A 22,089-nucleotide genomic window follows, 5' to 3' on the forward strand; every position below is an offset into this window, starting at 1 on the left:
ACTGAAAAAACTGAAGGCACCTGGGGTCAAACTGAGCATACAAATAGGTATTTATCAGGTTGGCTTGAATTGAGATAAAATAAAATAGCTTTAGTAACAAAGGTTTTGTTGTTCCCTGCCTCCAAATCCTCTTCCTCTTGCATTTATAGGAGAAGAGACTTTCAAAACAAAAAATAAAAAGCCTGTTTCCCCTTGCAAAATTTGGTGTTTGTTTCTTTTTCTCAGAGCTAGCTAAAAAAAAAAAAGAAATGTAAGCTATTTTTTTTATTGTGGTAAAATATACATAATATAAAATTTACCACTTTAAGAATCTGTAAGTGTACAATTCAGTGGCATTAAGTACATTTACATTGGTGTGCAGCCACCTCCAGAACTTTTCATCAGCCGAAATGGAAACTTTATATCCATTCAACAAAAACTCCCCATTACCCCCCTCCTTCCAACTCCTGGTAACTACAGTTCTGCTCTCGGTCTCTATGAATTTGTCTAAGTACTTCATATAAGTGGACTCAGACCATATCTATCCTTTTGTGTCTGGCTTCCTTCACTTAGCATAATGTCTTCAAGGTTCATCCATGTTGTAGCACATGGTCAGAATTTCCTTCCTTTTTAAGGCATATGTCACATTTTGTTTCTCCATTCATCCATTGATAGACACTTGGCTTGTTTCCACCTTTTGACTGTTGTGAGTAATGCTGCTTTGAACATCTGTGTACTCGATCAAGTAACACCTTAAATTGCAATGGAACCCCGTGTCCTCTTCCCATGTCCCCTCCTCTATGCCCATGTCCCAGTCCAGAACTGAATCCCTCAGTGTAGTGACTATAGTTACATCAGCCTCACAGGTGTAAAGAGAATTTTTTAAAACTCCCTTTACCTTTACCCTTTCTTCCTTGGCTGGACAAAGTCCAGCCAAGTTTATTTATAAACCACGCAAAGCTCGTTAACACAACCAAGCAATTCAGCGAGTTCCCTTCCCACTTTTGTTACTGCAGGAAGGCACTCCGCAGGGATAAGATTGTGAAACATGGCTGAGGATAAAGGCAAGAGAGATTCCATTGGAATGAGTATGAAGGGAGGCCGGACAAACAACGGGTTTGTACAAAATGAAGACATCCTGGAGATGGGCCCGGACCCAGGCAGCCCAGAGGATAGCCCACAGCACAATGCCGTGGACATCTTTGGCCCTGCGGAGCCCGACTTGAAGGATGTCCGGCCCTACGCGGGGATGCCCAAGGAGGTGCTGTTCCGGTTCTCGGGCCAGGCCCGCTACCGGGTGCCCCGGGAGATCCTCTTCTGGCTCACCGTGGCTTCTGTGCTCGTGCTCACTGGGGCCACCATAGGCATCATTGCCATCTCTCCGAAGTGCCTGGACTGGTGGCAGGCGGGGCCCATGTACCGGATCTACCCGAGGTCTTTCAAGGACAGCGACAAGGATGGGAACGGAGACCTAAAAGGTGCGTGCCTTGAGAGTTTGGGGCGTGTCCGAGATGAGGTTGTAGCGGACTCTTTCAGTTCTTGAAGGGCATTATGCCTGGGTTGTGCGGTAAGCACGTTCCATCCAGTATGACTGGTCACGCCACGTTTCTCCTTGGTTATGATGTTTAAAAGCCCCTCAGCAGAACCCAGCAGTTCTTCCCATATGATGAAAGGTTACTTGCTGGAGCCCTTTGAGCCCCCAAAGAGCTGTTTAGTTTATTGCCTGCTAGGAACCTTTGCGTAGTTGGTCATCCACTCTAACTTCCTACGTGGGCAAGTTTCCTCTTGAAATGTGTCCTGCTTCTGGGCACGTTAGAGTTGGTTATCTCAGAGTGACTGTTTAGCATTCCTTTTCCAGTGTGCACAGTGGCTGGTCTGGCAATCTGGTGGAGAGTTTCTGATTAGTGAACAAAGCATAAATAATATTTTAGAAAAAGATTAAGTGATGTCTTTAAAATGTGTAGGCTGAGTCTCTAAAGCTTAAATTCTGAGAAATGAAGGAAAGAAGAAAAGGCATAGAGTGGGTTGGTCATTACTTGAATTAAGGATTATTTAAAAACAATATCCACATTAATAAAAAAAGTTAAAAAAATTTATAGTTATGCTAATAATTTCCTAGTGTGTTATGTGTGGAATGTCCTAATTATTTATTGTGTAAACAAGGACACAAACCATACACAGGAACTGTCCCAGGCAGATTGGTTGATACGGTCACCCTCGTTAAGGGCAACAATAAGGAACAAATAAACTAATAAGGTAATTTTTGATAATGATATTTGGCTTGAAGAAGACAAAACAGAATGCATTAATAGAGTATGGGAAGTGGAAATGAGCTTAATCAAACTTTAAAATGTTATAAATACACTCTTGAAATCTCCAACTTTCCTGACAACTAATAAAAGGCTTTTCTTTTTCACGCTCATATAATTTTTCTCTTTTTAAAGTCATCCTGCATCTTAGCTATTGAAATATTAAAAATATTGAAATATTTTCTGTCCTTCAAGATGCAGTTCAAACCCACTTCCTTCATTACTCTGTCCTTAACCTCCCAGTCAGTGGGCGCGCTCCCTCCCCAGAGCTCTCGTGGTGCTTTGCAGGAGCAGCACCTCTGATACTGCCTTGTAAGTGCCTGGGTGAGTTTCCTTCCAACCCCCGGCCCCCAGCATGGTCCTAGCACCTGCTTCTTACAAAGGAAATGCTTTGCAAAGTGATGTTTTGATGGAATAGAGCCCAAAACCCTAAACCCAAAAATACACTCCCCACTTCCTGGCCCTCCCTCTGTAATCTCCATCTAAATTCTCCTGCAAAGGCAACTTCTAATCACCTCTCACATTTGCGATTTCCAGTAACTTTTCCTTGAAGGACTGGCTGCTTCCTGTAATTAATAGGTATTTTTCCTCGAGGTTGAGGGTTTTTTTTTGTTTTTGTTTTTTGAGGGGGTTTTGTTGTTATTACTTGAAGAAAATGTTCCAGGTTTCAGTTCAGTTGACTGCCTTCTGTCCCCTGGAATGTGGGCCTGGGAGATCCCTTGTTTACTTTGTGTCTGTTCAGCCTCTGTTTTTATCATCCTGTTCCTTTGTGCTGGTTTTTGATATAAATCAAAATTCTGACTTAAATCTGCCTTAAAATTCTTTTGTTGCCTTTTGACACTCTGTGTGGTCTGACAGCCACCCACATAGGGGAACCGAGGTACAATGAGGACAAAGATAAGCAGCCTGTTACAGGGGAAGAGCCCCAAGGCCAGGAGTCAGGGGACTTTGTGCTTTGGTCTCTGTGACCTCGGACAGGCTGATTGTAGGAAGCCACATAGAGTCCCACAGAAAGTTACTGGAGGCTGAATACTAAACTCAACTCTGGCTCTGCATTTAGGACTCTGAACTAGAAGCACCGCCCCCCCACCCCACCCCACCCCACTATCTGCTAATTATCCTACGAGGTCCCAAGTACAGTTTCATTCCCATATCTCTTCTCAGCCAACTCTAGAATTCTCTTCTGTATAAATTCTTGGCTTCAGCAATATCCAAAGGAAATAGAATGTGGATCACATAGGTAATTGTCAGTTTTCTAGAAGCCACATTAAAAAAGTAAAAGAGAAACGAGTGAAATTAATTTTAATAATATACTTTGCATACTCCAACACATCCACTGTATCACTTCAACATATAATCAACATAAAAATATAAATGAGCTATTTTACATTCTTTCTCTTCATACTGGGTCTTCAAAGTCCAGCATGTGTTTTACATTTACAGCACATCTCAATTCAGACTAGTCACACTGTAAGTGCTTGATAGCCACATGGCAAGTGGCTACACACTGGGCAGTGCAGCACAGACCACTTGACCATCGGGGCCATGTATTATTCTTCTTCGTACCTTGGCACTTAGCCCAGCATCTGGCCTGGATTAGGTGCTCAAAAACCATGTGTAGAATAAATTAACAATAGTGTAGTCTTGGTTTTAAGTATAAAATATGAACAAGCCACAGACAGATTTTTTTAAATGTTATGCATCGATGTTAAAGGTCAAAGGTTATTGCTAGAAGATTAATTTGCTGTTGTTTGTAGAACTAGACCTTGCTATTTGAATTTCACCCATATTCAACAAATTCTAAATATTTCTGTCTCAATATAAATATTTCCATCTTAGACCTATTGCTTTTATTTTTAATCCTTCAACTAAAAAAACCCAAACTTTATTTATTTTTCATTCAGGTATTCAAGATAAGCTAGATTACATCACAACTTTAAATATAAAAACTGTTTGGATTACTTCATTTTATAAATCATCCCTTAAAGATTTCCGACATGGTGTTGAAGATTTCCGAGAAATCGACCCCATTTTCGGAACAATGAAAAATTTTGAGAATCTGGTTGCAGCCATACATGATAAAGGTAAATTGAATGGAAGGTGGGTGGGATGGGTTAAGAAAAGCATTTCTCCAAATGCTTAACTTAAAGCATTTTTTCCTTCACTGTTACATTATTCTAATATAATCTTGTCCTAACATTTGAAATGTTTTCATTCATCAGGTTTAAAATTAATCATTGATTTCATACCAAACCACACCAGTGATAAACATGCTTGGTTTCAATGGAGTCGGAACCGGACAGGGAAATATACTGATTATTATATCTGGCATGACTGTACCCGTGCAAATGGCAAAACCATACCGCCCAACAACTGGGTAAGTACCGATGTGCTTGATTTACAGAGGGAAAATGGGCAACTCTTTAGTGATTAAACTGGTTATTTACAAAGCCCTGTTAAAAGAAAAAAAAAAGATGGGTATAGTTTATGGGAAGGGGAACAAGTTTCCCAAAGAAATAGAAATAAAGTCCCAAGCCTCCTAATCATTTGATTTTGGATTTGGATTTTTCATTTTATTGTAGAGCTGATGTATTTCAGCAAATTAAAACCTATGCTCTCTATTAATGTCTTCTTCCTTTACTTCCCACTCTGTCCAGCTTAAACTCCATGTCCTATTTTTTCAGTAACTGTCTTGCTACTCTTCAGACCCCTTTGCCTTTCTGGCTTTTCGACTCCACTGTCGAACAAAAACACTAGCCATAAATAAACCCAACCATCCATTTTCTCTTTACCTGAACCTCGGTATCTAAGCCTCTGGACACACTCATTGTCCCCACCTGAACTGATCCAGCCATTCGTTTGGGGGAAGTTTACTAAATCCAGCTGATCAACATACCCTCCCGCCTCTTGCCTTCTCCCCATCTTATCACTCTCGGCAGCAAACTCTACTTTAAAGAAAGAACAGAAGCCATCACACCTGCCCCCATTCCCACCCTCTTCCTAGTCACTTCTTTTGCAGCTGAGACCATGTCTCTCCTGTCTGGGGTTACCAGACTTACAAATGAAAATTCAGGAAGCCCAGTGAAATCTGAGCTTTAGATAAACAGTGCATAATTTTTTAGTGTAAAATATTGCATGGCACATACTTACACTAAAACAGTATTTGTTGTTTACCTGAAATTCAGATTTAATTGGATGTCTTATATTTTATCTGGCAACTCTACTCTTGTCCCAGGACAGTCCCTCTGCCCACTCTAGTTCACCTTCTCTCCTGCTTTCTGCGGAGCCTTTTCCTCTGGATCATCTGTCCCCCGTCCAGGGCCTCCTTCTTGACCTCCATAAACATTTAAAGAGGCTGACTCCTGGGCATCAACTTTTAGATGACCCAAGGGCACTCAAAGGACAAGTGTCAAAGCCGACTGTGTGATCTTCTCCTCCAGCCTCCCGTATCCCAGGTTCCATGAATGGCACTAATGTGCAGCCTGGTGAACAGGCCTTTAGCAAGTCCTGGCACTTTCATGTCCCTAATTTTTCTTTTCCCTGATCCACCACCTTTGAAAGTGATGATGACATTAGCAAACATTTGCTAGACGCTTACTGTGTGCCAGGCTCTGGGCTAAGTGTTTTATATTCATTAATTTATTTAATTCACCTTACAATCTTATGAGTTAGGCTTTAATTCCTATTTTGCAGATGAATTGACCAAGGCAGAGAAATGTTAAGCGCATTGCCCTGGTTCACAACTAATACATGAAAGGGCTGTGGACTGGATCTAGTCTAATTTTTACCGAGTGAACATAAATTGGTCTCAATTTTACATTTCTCTAATTGCTAATGATTATTATCTAATTACACTGAGGTCTTAATTTTACATTTCTCTAATTGCTAATGATTATTTATCTAATTACTAGTTATTAATGTAGTAGTTGCCTAATTACTAATGATGTTGAACACCTTTTCATCCATTTATTCACTTGAGCTTCCACTTCTGTGGAACACCTGTTTAATGGTTTCTTTCCCCAGTTTTTTGTTGGATTGTTTGTCCCTTTGAAATAGATTTGTGGAGTTTTTTTTGTTTTTTTTTTTTGTATTTTGTATACTGATCTTTCTGTATACTGATATATACTGTAAAAATCTTATCCTGGTTTGTATCCAGGTGGGCCATGAGGTGATCTGGCGAGAGTATGTTTCCTCAAAAGGCATCAGCTACTACTTAGCTTGGGCCAATTGTTGCCATGGAAATGTGGACCCAGTGTGACTAGGTCTTCCAACTAAAAAGAAAATATTATGCAAAATCCCTCAGTTTGTAAATGCTGTCCAGATGTTCTCTTTAGTGTGAAATGAACAAATGGCTCAAGACAGAGCCCCGAGGAACCCTCACACAAGTTCCTCCTTCTGGAAATGCCACGGACATGAACATTTCTAGAAGGAGGAAAGCCGCACCCATGTCAAACGCAGCTGGGAACCAACGCTTGAAGTTGCTAGATTTCTTTTATTCCCGAGGACTGTAGAGTTTTTTTTTTTTTTTTTTTTTTTTTTATAGATTTATTTATATTTATTTATTTATGTATTTATGGCTGCGCTGGGTCTTCGTTGCTGCGCGCGGGCTCTCTCCAGTTGTGGCGAGCGGGGGCCACTCCTCATTGCGGTGCGCGGGCGTCTCACCACAGTGGCCTCTCTTGTTGCGGAGCACGTGCTCCAGGCGCACGGGCTTCAGTAGTTGTGGCTTGCGGGCTCCAGAGAGCAGGCTCAGCAGCTGTGGCGCACGGTCCCAGCCGCTCCGCGGCATGTGGGATCTTCCCGGACCAGGGCACGAACCCGTGTCCCCTGCATTGGCAGGCGGACTCTCAACCACTGCGCCACCAGGGAAGCCCGACTGTAGAGTTTTAATTTGAATGATTCTAATACTTTTCTAAGGATACAGTTTAAACACTTGCTCTCTCTGGATTCAAGCTCCAAGACCAATACAATATGTTTTTCTCCCAAATTGGCCACCATTTGCTTTTCTTCACAAACAGGATTCCAGAGCCTGGATAGAAGATTCAAGAAAATATATTAGAAATGTCTGCTCCTTAAGCTGGCCTTTGTCCTGCCTTTGAGAGCATTGGTTTCATGTTGTGGTTGTTGGGAACAGCTTCTGTACAAGCACATCACAACCACACTTGTGGGGCATTAGGCCAGTGGATGGCATTTTTGGGAATTAATTTACCTAGTGCTCCCGCTAGAAAAAAAATTCTGGGGATTTGTGCACTCAGTCCTCAAGGGGCTGGGATGGCAATGATCATTCCTTTGTGGGCGATACCATCATAGGAACCGTGCTAAGCAACTGATTGGCTATTTTCTGTTTGCTAGTTAAGTGTATATGGAAACTCCAGTTGGCACTTTGATGAAGTACGAAACCAATGCTATTTTCATCAGTTTATGAAAGAGCAACCTGATTTAAATTTCCGCAATCCTGATGTTCAAGAAGAAATAAAAGTGAGTATAGACACCCACGCACACTTCTCTGTTACATGGGTGCTTAAATGGTTATTCGATATACTTCATGTGAAAAAACAGTAATTATGCGGGCTAAATCAAGCAGTGCAATTCAGTTCCGGGATTAAGGTGTCTGAAGCAAATACAGACTCTTAGGTATGTCAGTGGCTCCTTCCTTCCTCTAACCCAAATAATCGAAGTGGGAGGGAGGCAGAAACGCCTGTTGCCTTAGCTCTGAGGGGCTCATCTGCCTGTGACAATGAGCTGGTGCGGTGAGGCGGGACCAGAACGGGGGCTTGGGGGTCCAGCTCCTGTGTCCGGACCCAGCCCACCACTGGCTGCAGGGGGCTTCTGGGCGAGTTATTTGGCTTTTGTGTGTCTTGGATCCCTCATCCATGAAACAGGATTGATTGCAGTCTTTGTCTCAGAGAACTTTTAGGAACATTAGATGAGATAACCCATGCAAAACACTTCTGTATTCACCCAGTAAATATCAACTTATTGTCTGCTCCATGCCAGGTCCTGTTCTAAGCAATGGGAATGCAGCAGGGCATCAAAGCCCTGCCCTCAAGGAATTCCCAGTATCCTGAGGGGAAGGCAGACGATTAACAACTAAACATATAACATGTCAGGTGGTGATGAAGGCTTAGGGTAAAGAGCCTCGGAGTGCCAGGGAGAAGTTGGCTCAGAGACACCACTATATTGAGGTCCCATTTGCACAAGAACCTGACATTTGAAAGGGAGTCATGTGAACATCTGGGGGAAGAGAATTTCCGGCAGAGAGAAGAGCAAATGCAAAATTCTTTGGGGGAGACTGAGCTCCACATGTTTTAGAAACGGCCTGGGGGCCGGTGTGCAGGGCTGCCAGATACAGCAAGTAAAATTACAGGACACTCAGTTAAATATTAATTTCAGTTAAACAGAGAAGTACAATATTTGAGACATTCTCCTACTAAAAAATTATTCACTGTTTATCTGAAATGAAGACTTAACTGGTTGTCCTGTATTTTATCTGGCAACCCCACCAATGCACTGCAGTGAAATGAGGGAGAGAGTAAGGGAGCTGGGGTGCAAAAACGAGGGTGGGAGCTGATGCCGCGGGGCAGTGGATGCTGCTGTAAGGGACGCGTGCTGCGTTAGAGACAGGAGCCGATGGGGCTCACACCTGTGTGGCGGCAGTTCCAGCAGCACATGGCACATAATTCACAATAAACATTAGCCATATTGTTGTCTCCATTATTGCTGCTGCTTCGGCTCTGATGGGCGAGAATTTAGGTTAGTGGGTAGTGCTCTGAGGTAGGTCAGGAGGAGACCCAAACAGAACGGGACAGGTAGCCGTGGGTCCCTTTCTACAGTTCACCACATCAGCCAAATAGAGAGGATGCAGGCTGCCAAGTTGGAGTCACTGACAACACCTGCACCCCTTAGTCAGTTCTTGTTTTGTTTTTAAATAACAGCTTTATTGACGTATAATTCACATACCATAAAATTCACACCTTTCAAGTATATAAGTCAGTGGTTTTAGTACTTCACAGAGTAATGCAAGTATCACTACTGATTTCAGAACATTTTCATCACCTCCAAAAGAAACCCCATACCACTCCAAGTCACTCCCATGGTCCCCTCATTTTCTCCCCCTGGGCCCTGGCAACCACTAAGCTACTTTCTGCCTCAATGGATATGCCTGTTCTGGACATTTCATATAAATGGGATCATACAGTACCTATCTAAATGTCTATGATTTGTATCTATATTTATAATTTGTATTTAACTATTTGAGAAACTGTTTTCCAAAGCAGCTGGACCATTTTACATTTTTACTGGCAGTATATGAAGTTTCCAATTTCTCTGCATCCTCACCAACACTTGTTATTGTCTGTATCTTTGATTACAGTCATCCTAGTAGGTGCGAGGTGGTATTTCACTGTGGTTTGGATTTGCGTTTCCCTGATGGCTAATGATGTTGAGCATCTTTTCATGTGATTATAGTTTGTTTGTATATTTTCTTTGGAGAAATGTCTATTCACATCCTTTGTCCATTTAAAATTGTGTTATTTGTCTTTTTTGTCAGGTTGTAAGAGTTCTTTATGTATTCTGGATATGTGATTTGCAGTTAATTTTCTTCCTTTCTGTAGGTTGTCTTTTTACTTTCTCGATGGTGCCCTTTGAAGCACAAGGGTCTTTAACTGTTATGATGTCCAACTTATGTTTTTTTCTTTTCTTGCTTATGCTTTTAGTGTCGCATTTAAGAACCATTGCCTAACCCAAGGTCATGAAGATTTAACTCATGTTTTCCTTGGGAGAGTCTTGTAGTTTTAGCTTTTACACTTAGGTCTCTGGTGCACTTTTGTTCATTTTTGTATATGGTGGTAGGGAGTCTAACTTCATTCTTTTCCACGTAGCTATCCCGTTATCCCGGCAGCATGCGTTTACAAAAGATTATTCTCTCATCATCGAACTGTCTTAGAACCCTTTTGAAAATCAATTGATCATAAATGTCGGGGTTTATTTCTACACTGTCAGTTCTGTTCCATCAATCTATATGTCTGTCCTTATGCCAATACTGTCTGGATTACTATAGTTGTATAGTAAGTTTTGAAATTGGGAAGTGTGAACTCTACAGCTTCGTTCTTCGTTTTAAGACTGTTTGGCTATTCTGGGTTCTTTGCATTTCCCTATGAATTTTGTTATTTGTTTGTCAATTTCTGCAAATAAGCCTGCTGGGATTATATTGAATCTATGGATCAGTTTGGGGGAGTATTGCCGTCTTAACAATATTAAGTCTTCTGATCCACGGACGCAGGATGTCTTTCCACTTACTTAAGGTCTCCTTGAATTTCTTTCAACAATGTTTTCAGTGTACGAGTCCTGCACTTCCTTTGTTAAATATATTCCTATAGACTCCTTAGTTCTAAGACTATTTTTACTATATATGTTTTCCAGAATTTAGATGAATTGCTTTGCGACCTCGAGGAGTAGGCACCTTGTCAAGGCAGCCTTGTCTCAGTTGGGAGAGGGGAGGTAGACATGGTCAGCCAGCTAACTAGGGGTTAGTTTTAAACTTCTCTGTTGGAGTGTGGACTCTCCTCTTCTCCATCACTGAAGATCATCTGCATACTCACACCCCCTCTTTGGGCCCCTACCACTCTTATTAGGCACTTACTTTGTGCTTTACCTGGATCATCTCATTTAATGCTCAGAAGAAGCCTAACTTAAGAGATTTTATGGCCATTTTACCGAGAAGGAAACTGAGGCTTAGAGAGGTGACATCACCCACCTTGGGAGTGAGGGGACAGGATTCAAACCCAAGCACTGAGATTCTGGAGTCCACATTCTTAGCCACAACTCCACACCTGATTTGAGGCAAACTACTTCTCTCTGTGTGTTTCACTTTTCCTGCATAGTTTTTTAAAAATTAATTAATTAATTAATTTTTGGCTGTGTTGGGTCTTCACTCCTGCATGCAGGCTTTCTGTAGTTGTGGCGAGCGGGGGCTACTCTTTGTTGCGGTGTGCAGGCTTCTCATTGAGGTGGCTTCTCTTGTTGCGGAGCACAGCTCTAGGCGCAGGGGCTTCAGTAGTTGTGGCTCGCTGGCTCTAGAGCACAGGCTCAGTAGTTGTGGCTCACGGGCTTAGTTGCTTCACGGCATGTGGGATCTTCCCCGACCAGGGCTCGAACCCGTGTCCCGTGCATTGGCAGGCGGATTCTTAACCAGTGCGCCGCCAGGGAACTCCTCTGCATAGTTTTTGTGAGGAGGTTTTCAATTGGAAATTCATAAATGGGAATATAAACCAGTTGTTTTATCTGGCAGTGGATTTCTCCAGGCTCGTTGTAACAATGTTGATGGATTGTCTGGAGATGTGTAGACAAGTGTGATAAATTTTGCCAAAATGTGCCAGCAATACATAAATCCTTTTTTGACTAACCCAGCTGTTCTCTTGCAGGCATCCAGGTAGTGGAGTACGTGAATAGGAGTCTTATTTACTGGACCTGCAGGATGAAATCCCTCTTGAGATGAATCATTATTGCCTCTGGTTGAGAGGTTAGACATTTTTGTAAGGCTGGTTTAGAAGGCTTCTTATTAGAAGTAAATAAGAAAGGCTGAAAGCTGTAAGGGAAAGTTCTTTGCTCATGGAAAGGGACCTTTCACATGAAGGGGCTTCCGACACCCTCCTTCCCCCCAGCAGCACTTATCTCTGCAGCAGAGTTAAGCAGGTTAATAATTTGCAACGCTGAGAGTCTGTGGTGGGGAGGCATTTGGAATGAGCCCTGCTTGCAGACCAGCTTGTACTCAGAGTCTGAGCCTTCTTCTGCTGGGCTCCCATCCGATTTCAGCTTATTTGCACAGTGGGAGGCTGGCAGGGCAGCACGGAGCACCCTTCTCTCCTCTTAGTCCTCCCCCCTCCCCCTGCCTTGCACTGGCCGTTTGGGACTTGGCTCTGCTCTGAACCTCTCAGGGCTAGAGCATTTTCAGCTGGAGAAGTCAGGAGGTTTCCTCAGAGGAGGTGGGAGCTTATATTTGTCTAGCATTTTTTTTGTGTGTGTGTGGTACGAGGGCCTCTCACTGTTGTGGCCTCTCCTGTTGCGGGACTCCGGACACACAGGCTCAGCAGCCATGGCTCACGGGCCCAGCTGCTCTGCGGCATGTGGGATCTTCCCGGACTGGGGCACGAACCCATGTCCCCTGCATCGGCAGGCGGACTCTCAACCACTGCGCCACCAGGGAAGCCCCTGTCTAGCATTTTATACTTTTCCGATCACTTTGGTTTTTACTTGCCCTCCAAATCCCTTACTTGACAAATGAGGAAACTGAGGCCCAGAGAGGTGAAGTGACCAGTGGATGAGCTGTAGAGCAGGGAGGAGACTCCGATGGCCTGGCCCCATGTCTGGGGCTCAGTGTGACCCTGAAACCACCACATGGGAAGGCTGAGCCCTGGGGTAGGGTAGTAGTATGTTCATGGCAGCTGGGGACTGGGAACCAAGATGCCCTCCTGGCTTAAGATGGAATCAGAGCATAAATGTTGGCTCTGCTCTGCCCCTATTAAGCATGGTATTGCTGGAGAGAAGCAGCTCAATTCAAAATAAAATTTACTCATTACCTGCTTTATAAACCAGCTCTGTGCTTCATGCTAATCACTGCATGTCCTGTATGCCATGCACTTCATTCTAATTCATTCCCTCATTTAACAGTATGTGTTGTGTATTGGCCATTTGCCAGGGTATGATGGTTGATAATATGGGCCCATGTTGTGGCCATCACAGGCTATAATATTACATTATATTCTGGAGGGGGAGGTAGACAAACAGGAAATTACAATAAAGTGTGCTGAGTGGTCATGACAGTGGGAAGTAGGAGAATGCAGGGCAGGCACCTAACCTGGACACAGAGTGGGAGAGACTAGGGTACGCTTTACAGAGGAAGCAGTGTTACCTAGAGGATGAGTAAGAATGAGCCAAGAGAAGAGGGCTTCCCTGGTGGCGCAGTGGTTGAGAGTCCGCCTGCCGATGCAGGGGACACGGGCTCGTGCCCTGGTCCGGGAGGATCCCACATGCCGCGGGGCGGCTGGGCCCGTGGGCCATGGCTGCTGGGCCTGCGCGTCCGGAGCCTGTGCTCCACAACGGGAGAGGCCACAGCGGTGAGAGGCCTGCGTACCGCAAAAAAAAAAAAAAAAAAAGAGAAGAGACACAGGTGGGAGCGTTCCCCGCAGAGAGGAAGCAGGAGCACAGCACAGTGAAGGTGCTGAGAGTTGTCCAATATGGAGACATGTTGTCCGGGGGTGGGGGTGGGGTGACAGGACGGGATGAGACAGGAGGGTAGGAACCAGGTCATAAGCGGCATTGGAGGCCACGGTAGCATTGGGTTTAAAAGGTCTTGGGCAGGGAAATAATTTTTGATTTGCATTTGGAAAAATCAATCTGGTTGTGGAGAAGGGGCTTGAGTAAGGCAGGTTCGAAGGTGGAGGGACCAGGGAGGTGGATGGTACAGTGACCAGGAGAGAATGGTGGGGGCTTTGGGCCAGTGAGGGTGGTGGCCTTGGAGAGGAGTCCAGTGTGATTCCCAGGTTTCAGATTTGAATGCTGGCTGGCTGGTGGGACTGCTTCCTGGGATGGGAGACATGGGAAGAGCAGGGGTGGCGGGGGGTGGTCTCAGTCATGCAGAGTTTGAGCTCTCTGAGAGACATCCAAGTGCTCAGTGGATAGCTGGATATAATGACATGGAACTCAGGGCAAGGTCTGGTCTGGAGATAAGACTTTGGGATTTGTTGACATGTGGACAATGCCCACAGAGGTCAGGTAGGTAATATCAGTGAGAGGACTGGGCCAGCTGAGGTGAACAAGGGGGCCAGTTGTCACTTAGCTCGTAGGGGTTGTTGTCATGTGGAAATGAGGGCCAGGTGTAGCAGGTCCTGCAACTAAAAAAAATAAAAGTAAAGGAAGACCAGATAACAAATGGATAGGGCGCCACACAGGGTTCCAATTCTGACGCACCACTTATTGCCGTGTGACCTTGATCAAGGTACATCATCTCCTTGTGCTTCAATTCCCCCGATGGTAAAATAGGAATAATAATGGTACATACTTTGTGGGGTTGTTTGGGGATTAAATGGTTTAACCTTTGTAAAGCACTTAGGACAGTGTGTTGCTTTTGTATAAGCATTAATACTTGTTAAGTAATCAATAAATGATAGATAAATGAGTCAATACTGTTGTGAAGCGAAATGAACAGAGGGTATAAGATGGAGCCCCAAGGAGTATTAATATTTAAAGGCGTGTTGAGCAGACAGAGGACTAGCAAACCAGAAGCAGGGTATCCTAGAGCCAAGGCGTATGAGGATTTCTAGACAACAAGGTTAGTCTGTGTCGTCAGACATGGCAGAGAGATGAGGTAATATAAAGACCAAAGCGTCAGTTGACTCTGGCAGCAGTACCCCTAATCCTCACAGAATTCCTGCAAGGCAGGTATTATTTTATTGATGAGGAAACCAAGGTTTTTGGAGGTTATGCAGATAAGCTAACTCATGCAGCTGGACAGTGGGGGAGATGGGATGGTACCCAGATGGGTCAGATTCTGGAGCCCATGATCTATGTATCCTGCTTCTGGAAGAGTTAACAAAGAATTTTACCCAGGTTTCTGGAGAGCAGTAGGGTTGGTTTACTTTCCTTGCTTATAAGCAGAGGATATGGTTTTCTCTCTGTCCTTCTGAAATAGCCTGTGCTTTCTCATTCCTTCTTGAGATGGATGACCTGGGATTTATGTCATTATCAAGAGGATGTCTTATATATCATCACATGTAAGAGCAGAGCTTTTCTCTGTTCCAAACCTGGCTTTTTAGGTAAATGGGCCCAGTAACTTCAGTCATCTCAAAAGGAAAGATTTGCCTCGAGGTTTTGAGAATTTGGATATCAATACAGTAAGTCCCCTACATACGAACGAGTTCCCTTCCGAGAGCGCGTTCGTAAGTCCAATTTGTTTGTTAAGTCCAACAAAATTAGCTTAGGTACCCAACTAATACAGTCAGCTATATAATACTGTACTGGAATAGATTTATAATACTTTTCACACAAATAATACATAAAAAACAAACACAAAAACCAAATAAAACATTTTAAATCTTACAGTACAGTACCTTGAAAAGTACAGCAGTCCAGTACCACAGCTGGCATCCAGAGGCTGGCGTGGAGTGAACAGGCAAGAAGAGGTACTGACTGGAGGAGGGAGAGGGGGTGGCAGATGGTAGAGCTGAAGCTGCAATTTCACTCACGCCTGATGTTGATGGCACAGGTTCTGGTTCCTTGCTGGATTCAGTTCTATCTACCCTCTTGAAAAAACGATCCAGTGATGTCTGGGTAGCAGCTCTCATCCTCTTCCCGTATCTCCAGTACTACTGTACTCTATACAGTACTGTACTCTGTACTCTATACAGTATAGTATACTGTACTCTATACAGTACTGTACAGTAAAGTACACAAAAGCACAGCCACATGTAGAGGAGGCATGCACGTGACAATGTATGCCAGACGCATGAACTAACTTACGTGATTGTACATGCGGACGCACGTTCGCATCTTTGAAAGTTCGCAACCTGAAGGTTCATATGTCGGGGACTTGGTGTAATGCTGAACTGATTCCTTTTTCACTCAGAGCAGCAAGTTGTTTAAGGAGAAAAGAATGAAAATGTGCCTGGAAGAACAGGACTGTGTGATGTCATGGGAGTTAGTCAGAAATCGGGAACACAGTGTTCCCCAGAGTCCTGTTGTCCCTACGTGGGTCTCCCAGACCTGGCGGAACCAGGCTCCTTGCCCATTTCCACATCTGGCCCCTGGGGGAGCTTAATTGGCATAAAGAGAGGGTTAACCATTAAAATCTGGAGCTGTCTTTTTTCACCTGGTTGAGAATAAATAGCACGAAGCAAATCTTTTTCAAGAGCAAATTTTGGATTATCTGGGTGAAAACCTCAGCGTTTAAAATGACTCTCAAAAACGAGCATCCAACTTTTGCTGTTTTGTTTCATCACACAATGATAACATCTCTTTCTGGACTACAGTGAACATCCCTGCCGGGGCCGTGTGCCTACGCTGGCGTACACGTTCCTCATTCTTTAATGTTGGGTTAATAGTTAGCAATGCTGAGATCCCCAGAGTGAATGAGGACCCCATGAAGAAAATGAGTAGCTTTATTTTAGGAAATCAGTGATCAAAAGCTTAATGTTTACAGCAGCATGGTGTTTAATGTTTCCCCACATTTATTCAGAGGCTGATTGGATGGGTTACAGTTATTTGTGCCCCACCCCCACCTAGAGCCCCTTCCAGTGTTCCCTCTTGTAGAGAACAGCGCCACCTGGGGGTGGACCCGGTTTGCGTGGGATCTGAAGCTTGTAAGAATTGGGGGACTTTTTGAAATGAAAAAGAAGAAAAGGGTATAAAATTAGGTACAGAAGAATGAGTGCTCATTTAGAATGAAAAGCGAATGTGGGTAGGAGCCCATACAGTGAAGGGTCCTGAAGCTTCGGCTTCGTTAGCTTCACGCTAAGTGGGCCCTTAGAGCCCACTACAAATGAGGCAATTCTGCAGATCCTGTTCTACAAATGAGGCGCCTTCATATCTGGTGACTTCTCCAGCTGAATCTCTAACCAACTGCCTTCCCTTCCCGCCATCCTGCTGCGCTGACCTCCCTGGCAAATCCTGCTCTTTCACCCCCTTGTGTAAGCTTTGTGTAACCAAAGCTCCTTTCCTTCAAAGTTTCATCGTGTCTGTGATTTAAATATTTGTGCATTAATATTTGTCCAGCTAAGGATTCTAAAAAAACCCGTGAGACCTAGGACTGTGTTTATGTTGTGTTGTATTTTGCTCATGGTTCTAGTACCAAGGCTTATTAGCTAAGTGCCTGGTCCCTAGTTGGAACCCAAATACTTATTGAATGAATGAATGAATTTGTGAAGAAGGATGCTAGATAAGAATAAATTTGTGGGTTTGTGCCCCAAAGAAAAATTCCACTGGGTAAGGCCAGCTTAAGGGTATTTGGGTCAGCTGTGGTCAAGATGAGGACTGTCAGCAGCAGAGCCTGCTCTTACATTTGAAAAACTTGTTCAAGCTTTGCCATTCAAAATCTCACCTTGAAGAGGCTGACATCAGCCTTGCGTTCAGCCTGTAGAAACCTTTGGGAGCCTTGGGACTTCCCTGGGGGTGCACTGGATAAGACTCTGTGCTCCCAATGCAGGGGGCTGGGTTCGATCCCTGGTCAGGGAACTAGATCCTACATGCATGCCGCAACTAAGAGTTCACGTGCCACAACTAAGGAGCCCACCTGTGGCAACTAAGACACAGTGCAACCAAATAAATATTTTTTAAAAAAGAGAAACTTTTGGGAGCCTTGAACGGCAGCACTCCAGGCTCCATATGCACATGTAGATACAAGAAACATACTTTGAATCAAGCAAGTGATTCTGGGAACAGTCCTTATTTGGGATCTATAGCTCTGTTCCCCTCACTAGGTGAGAATTGGCTTCTTCACTCCACTACTTTCAATTACAGGTGGTTCTGCTCTAATGTGATATACACATTCCTATAAAACCTTCCTTTCAGCAAGGATTGAGCTGAAAGGAGAGCAGGGAGAGCCACTGTCCCTTTGCAGGAGGGTGGCTTTTGGTGGGTACAGGAGTAGGCCCAGCTGGGAGGGGTTGGCATGCGAGGGGAGCTGAGACTAGGCCCTCTGCTTTTCAAGGTCACCTGGTCTTCCTAACCGCCCCAATACAGGCCAAGTCATCCTCTGCCTCCATGCTTGACTCATGCTGTACCCCAAACAGTCCAGAATGTTCTTCTAGAGTCACTTCCTGATCACATCCCACCAGCCAAGTTCAAGCTCTAGCTTTTCCTTGCTTGGCTGTGCCCACCCATATTAAATTTGATCTTCTCGGAGGTCCAACAGTCATGCAGAGTAATCTCCTCCCATGATTTTGAACCGTGTCCTGCCTTGTGTTAGGTAACCCTCTCATGTCTCATGTGTCCCCAGCTACTCTGTAGATGCCTCGAAGCCAGGGAACATGCTGTACTCCTTTGGTGTCCCAACAGTATCACACCATGTTTGACTCATTCAGCCTGATACCTCATTCTTTCATTCCACGACTGGTTCACTAACAGTTGCTGGGTCAGTGGCAAGGGAAGCAGAAATAAAAGGTGCAGTTCTTTCCCTCCACAATCTCCCAGTCTGGTGGAAGAGCCCTTCATGATTGGGCGCTTAATTGGTGATTTTCTCTGTTCGGAGTGACCTTGAAGGAACTGGGCATGGGGCAGATGAACTACATTCCGTTTCTCCTGAGTCCCATCTTTCATTTTGAGTGGATTCTTTAAACTTTGGGAACATGCTCATAGCATCAATTACAAATATAACATTCTGAACTCAACTATGAGAGAAGAATAGGAGCCCATAAATGCAGTTATTCAAAGTTCATTATGCTCAGACACTGTGGTGCTAAATAGGTAAGAATACGAGTGCTGTGCTTGTTTTATATGTGGAGGTGACTGTTTTATGATGGAAGTCATTAACAGACAAGGCCTTTATTAAACCTTATGACAACAACGTGTGGTTAACGTAACCAAGTGTTTCGCTTCTTCATGTTTAGGAAATTATACAGTTTTGGCTCTCAAAGGGTGTCGACGGCTTTAGCTTCGATGCTGTTCAGTTTCTTCTAGAAGCAAAGCATCTGAGAGACGAGGCCCAAGTGAATAAGAACCAAATCCCGGTAAAGTTTTAAACATATACGTATATATGTTTTAAAAATATATTTTAAAATAAACATATTTATATATTTAAAAATGTTATATATGTATATATTTTTTCTGAAAATGTCATCAGAGTGTTGTCTTTTTTAGCCTGAGACACCACTTACCAGAGGGAAGTGTTTTGAATCATTTTCTTTAGAAAATACAGAGGAGTTTCGAATGCATGTGACCAGATATTTCCTTCCACTGCTTCCTCCTGAGTGATCCCTATAGGAGTCCCTCGAAGACGAGGTTTCTGGAGGGCATGGACAGTGTGGACTCCACCGAAGGCCATAACTTACTGTGATTTTGTCAATCACTCAAGCTCAGGGGAGGCGGCCTAAATTCCCCAAGTGCTTTTGTAGTCATTAAAGGACACACAGGTAGAAGGGAAGGGAACTAACACTTGCTGAGTGTCAGTTGTATGCTATTTGTTGTATCCATTTAACTCTCTCAACATCTTGTGAGGTTTCATGATCCCCATTTAGCAAATCTTAGAGAAATTAATTTATCAGGGTGACAGAGGTGATAAACAGAATTCCACCCAAGCCTGCTGCAGAATTTGGGCTCTTTGTGCTTCCACACCAGTGGTTCTCAATCTTCCTCCCATGTCACACGTGAGAGAGTAATAATCCCATGCCCCCCTCACTCCTCTAGTTGACCACCATTCTACAGTCTCTGTTTTCAATGGCCAAGTAGACAGTAGTCCTAAAAAGCATTCCAAAATAACGGATTTGTACATTTACACAATGAAATGTCAAAATAAATGAATTATAGTGACACAGCAATATGGGTCAATCTTAGTGATATAACGTGTAGCAAAAAAATCTAAAATTATTATATATAGCATGATGCCCTTTTTAGAAAGTAAAATTAAATTCATATGGTCACCAGCTTGATAGTCCTGAGTAACAAAGGGAAGCTGGCCATACATGGGCTAATTATGAGACCATGTCATGAACCAAAGTTTATGATTAAGCTTTTTTTTTTGCACATGATTTCCAGTAGAAAGGAAAAATGAAGGGGAAAAAAGGTCGTGTATTAGTCAGTTGTCCCAAAGAGAAGCACTTATCCTTGGAGGAGAAGAAATCTCAAAATAACCTTCCTAATTATAATAAGATGTCCTAAGACAGGCATATGTTTCCAGTCAAGACAAATGATCAGAACAATAGGTTTTGTGTGCTACCCAAGAAAAACTTAAATAACGTAATTTCTGGAAGATATCTAAGATTTCAAAAAACTTCCCTTGATCTAGCAAGGGAAAATCACTTATAAAAAAGGGGTCCACTGAATGGATAGCAACTCATGGACTCTCTAGCCTGTCCACATCCTAACCCAGGACTTACAAACTGAGCCTGTATTCGACATAATCTTTTACTTTGATTCCAGAAGATTACTGTAACCCTAGGAAGGCAGAGAATGAGTATCACAAAAAATTACTAAAACCCTGGAAAAGTATAACGGTAAGAATAAAGGACAGAAATGGTAAAGAAACAAATTTAAATGCATGATATTAATAGTTTTGTAAGCCGATAATGTAATAATACACTCTATAAGATAATTTGTTTTGTTTGCCTTTAAAAATGTCTGGTGTATTTGGGACAATAAAATGTTTAGGAGGATTTTATTAAATACATTTGTAATCAGTGTTTAGGTGTTTGGTAAAATTTAACTTGTTTACTATAGTTAATAATTTATACACAAAATGAAACACTAATAGTTTCTAATGTTCTTTTCCATCCACAAATTCCCTTGAGCAGCGTAAGTCCTAGGACCATCTTTGAGCATGTGTGTCTTGGCTTGAGCCCTTTGAAGAGACAGTCCGTATTCACATGAGGCCAGCTATGGGCATTTGACATGATGGTAACCATGCTGTCCTGTTTTCAAAGGACACAGTCACTCACTACTCGGAGCTGTACCATGACTTCACCACCACACAGGTGGGAATGCACGACATTGTCCGCAGCTTCCGGCAGACAATGGACCAGTACAGCAGGGAGCCTGGGAGATACAGGTAACCACGGGCGCAGTGTGTGATCTGCACTTTATCCCTCACAACCAAGCATTCTTAAGAGATTCAGTTATAATTTAATAAACCACATAATTACAATGTATCATAACTCAGTTATGCTAGGGCCTGGTATAGTCTCTCACGTTCCTTAACTTTGCTGATTTTGTTTCCTCTTTTGTAAAATGAAGCAAATCCCGCAGTACTTATTCACAGGAATTTTGTGAAGATTAATTAAAAGATAATATATTATCCAAAGGTTAGTCATTAACCATTACTATTTTTTATCATTATTTGACCTGTTAGCATGCAAATGGTTCCAACTAAACTGTTAGCTGTTAGGTTAGTTAACATGTCTCAGTTTCCTCAACAATTAAAAAATGATGATGACACCCCCATAAGGTTGTTGTGAGATTACATGAGGTAATGTCTGTGAAGCACTTAAAACAATGCCTGGCACATAATAAACACTCAATGAATTTAACTCTTATTGTGTTTATATAGATTACCCAATAGAATCAGTGGAAAAGGAGTTCAAGAAATTTCTTCTCCTTAAAGTAGGTCCTCTGATCACTATTCCCACTTTACAGATGAGGAGACTGAGACTCTGAGCATGCAGGTAATGGTCACATAGGTCGTGGCCACAGAGATGGGACTGGAACCGAAACACGCGAGCTCCAGATACTATGTAACTTATCCATTAATGTAATGTCTCAAACAGCTAAAACCAGCATTGATGTGGGTCATTTCAGGCTCATATGTCTTCCCTGGAGTGTTTGGTTTTCAACAACTGAGAGTGCACCCCAATAATAAAGTGAGACTTTATAGGGATTCCAATACAAGGGGAATTTGGGGGAACCCCTCTTACCTTATATGCAGACATATACTGTACATTCTAAGTGGAGTGATGAGAATTGCTAAATAAAGTCTTCCTGCAAGTTACTGAATTTCATTCAGAGTTAGAAAGAAAAGAACAGTATTGACTGAGATCCAAACGTGTTTCTTTTAGACATGGCTTAGTATTAAGCTAGTCTTTGGGTTTAATATGAGAAATTG

General features: G+C 43.1%; 1 protein-coding gene across 1 annotated transcript in view; it reads left to right on the plus strand.

The window, feature by feature from the left end:
• Positions 1-639: 639 nt before the first annotated feature.
• The window catches only part of SLC3A1 (solute carrier family 3 member 1), a 32,284-nt gene continuing 10,834 nt past the window's right edge, over positions 640-22,089 (plus strand). The window contains exons 1-6 of the mRNA XM_032652518.1: positions 640-1,457; positions 4,193-4,372; positions 4,511-4,665; positions 7,641-7,766; positions 18,887-19,006; positions 20,915-21,039. Of these exons, the coding sequence (XP_032508409.1) occupies positions 1,028-1,457; positions 4,193-4,372; positions 4,511-4,665; positions 7,641-7,766; positions 18,887-19,006; positions 20,915-21,039 (1,136 nt within the window). The 5' untranslated portion in view covers positions 640-1,027. The remainder of the gene's footprint in view (positions 1,458-4,192; positions 4,373-4,510; positions 4,666-7,640; positions 7,767-18,886; positions 19,007-20,914; positions 21,040-22,089) is intronic.

The sequence above is a fragment of the Phocoena sinus genome, chromosome 13 (assembly GCF_008692025.1).
Source record: "Phocoena sinus isolate mPhoSin1 chromosome 13, mPhoSin1.pri, whole genome shotgun sequence".
NCBI classification, from domain to species: Eukaryota; Metazoa; Chordata; class Mammalia; order Artiodactyla; family Phocoenidae; genus Phocoena; species Phocoena sinus.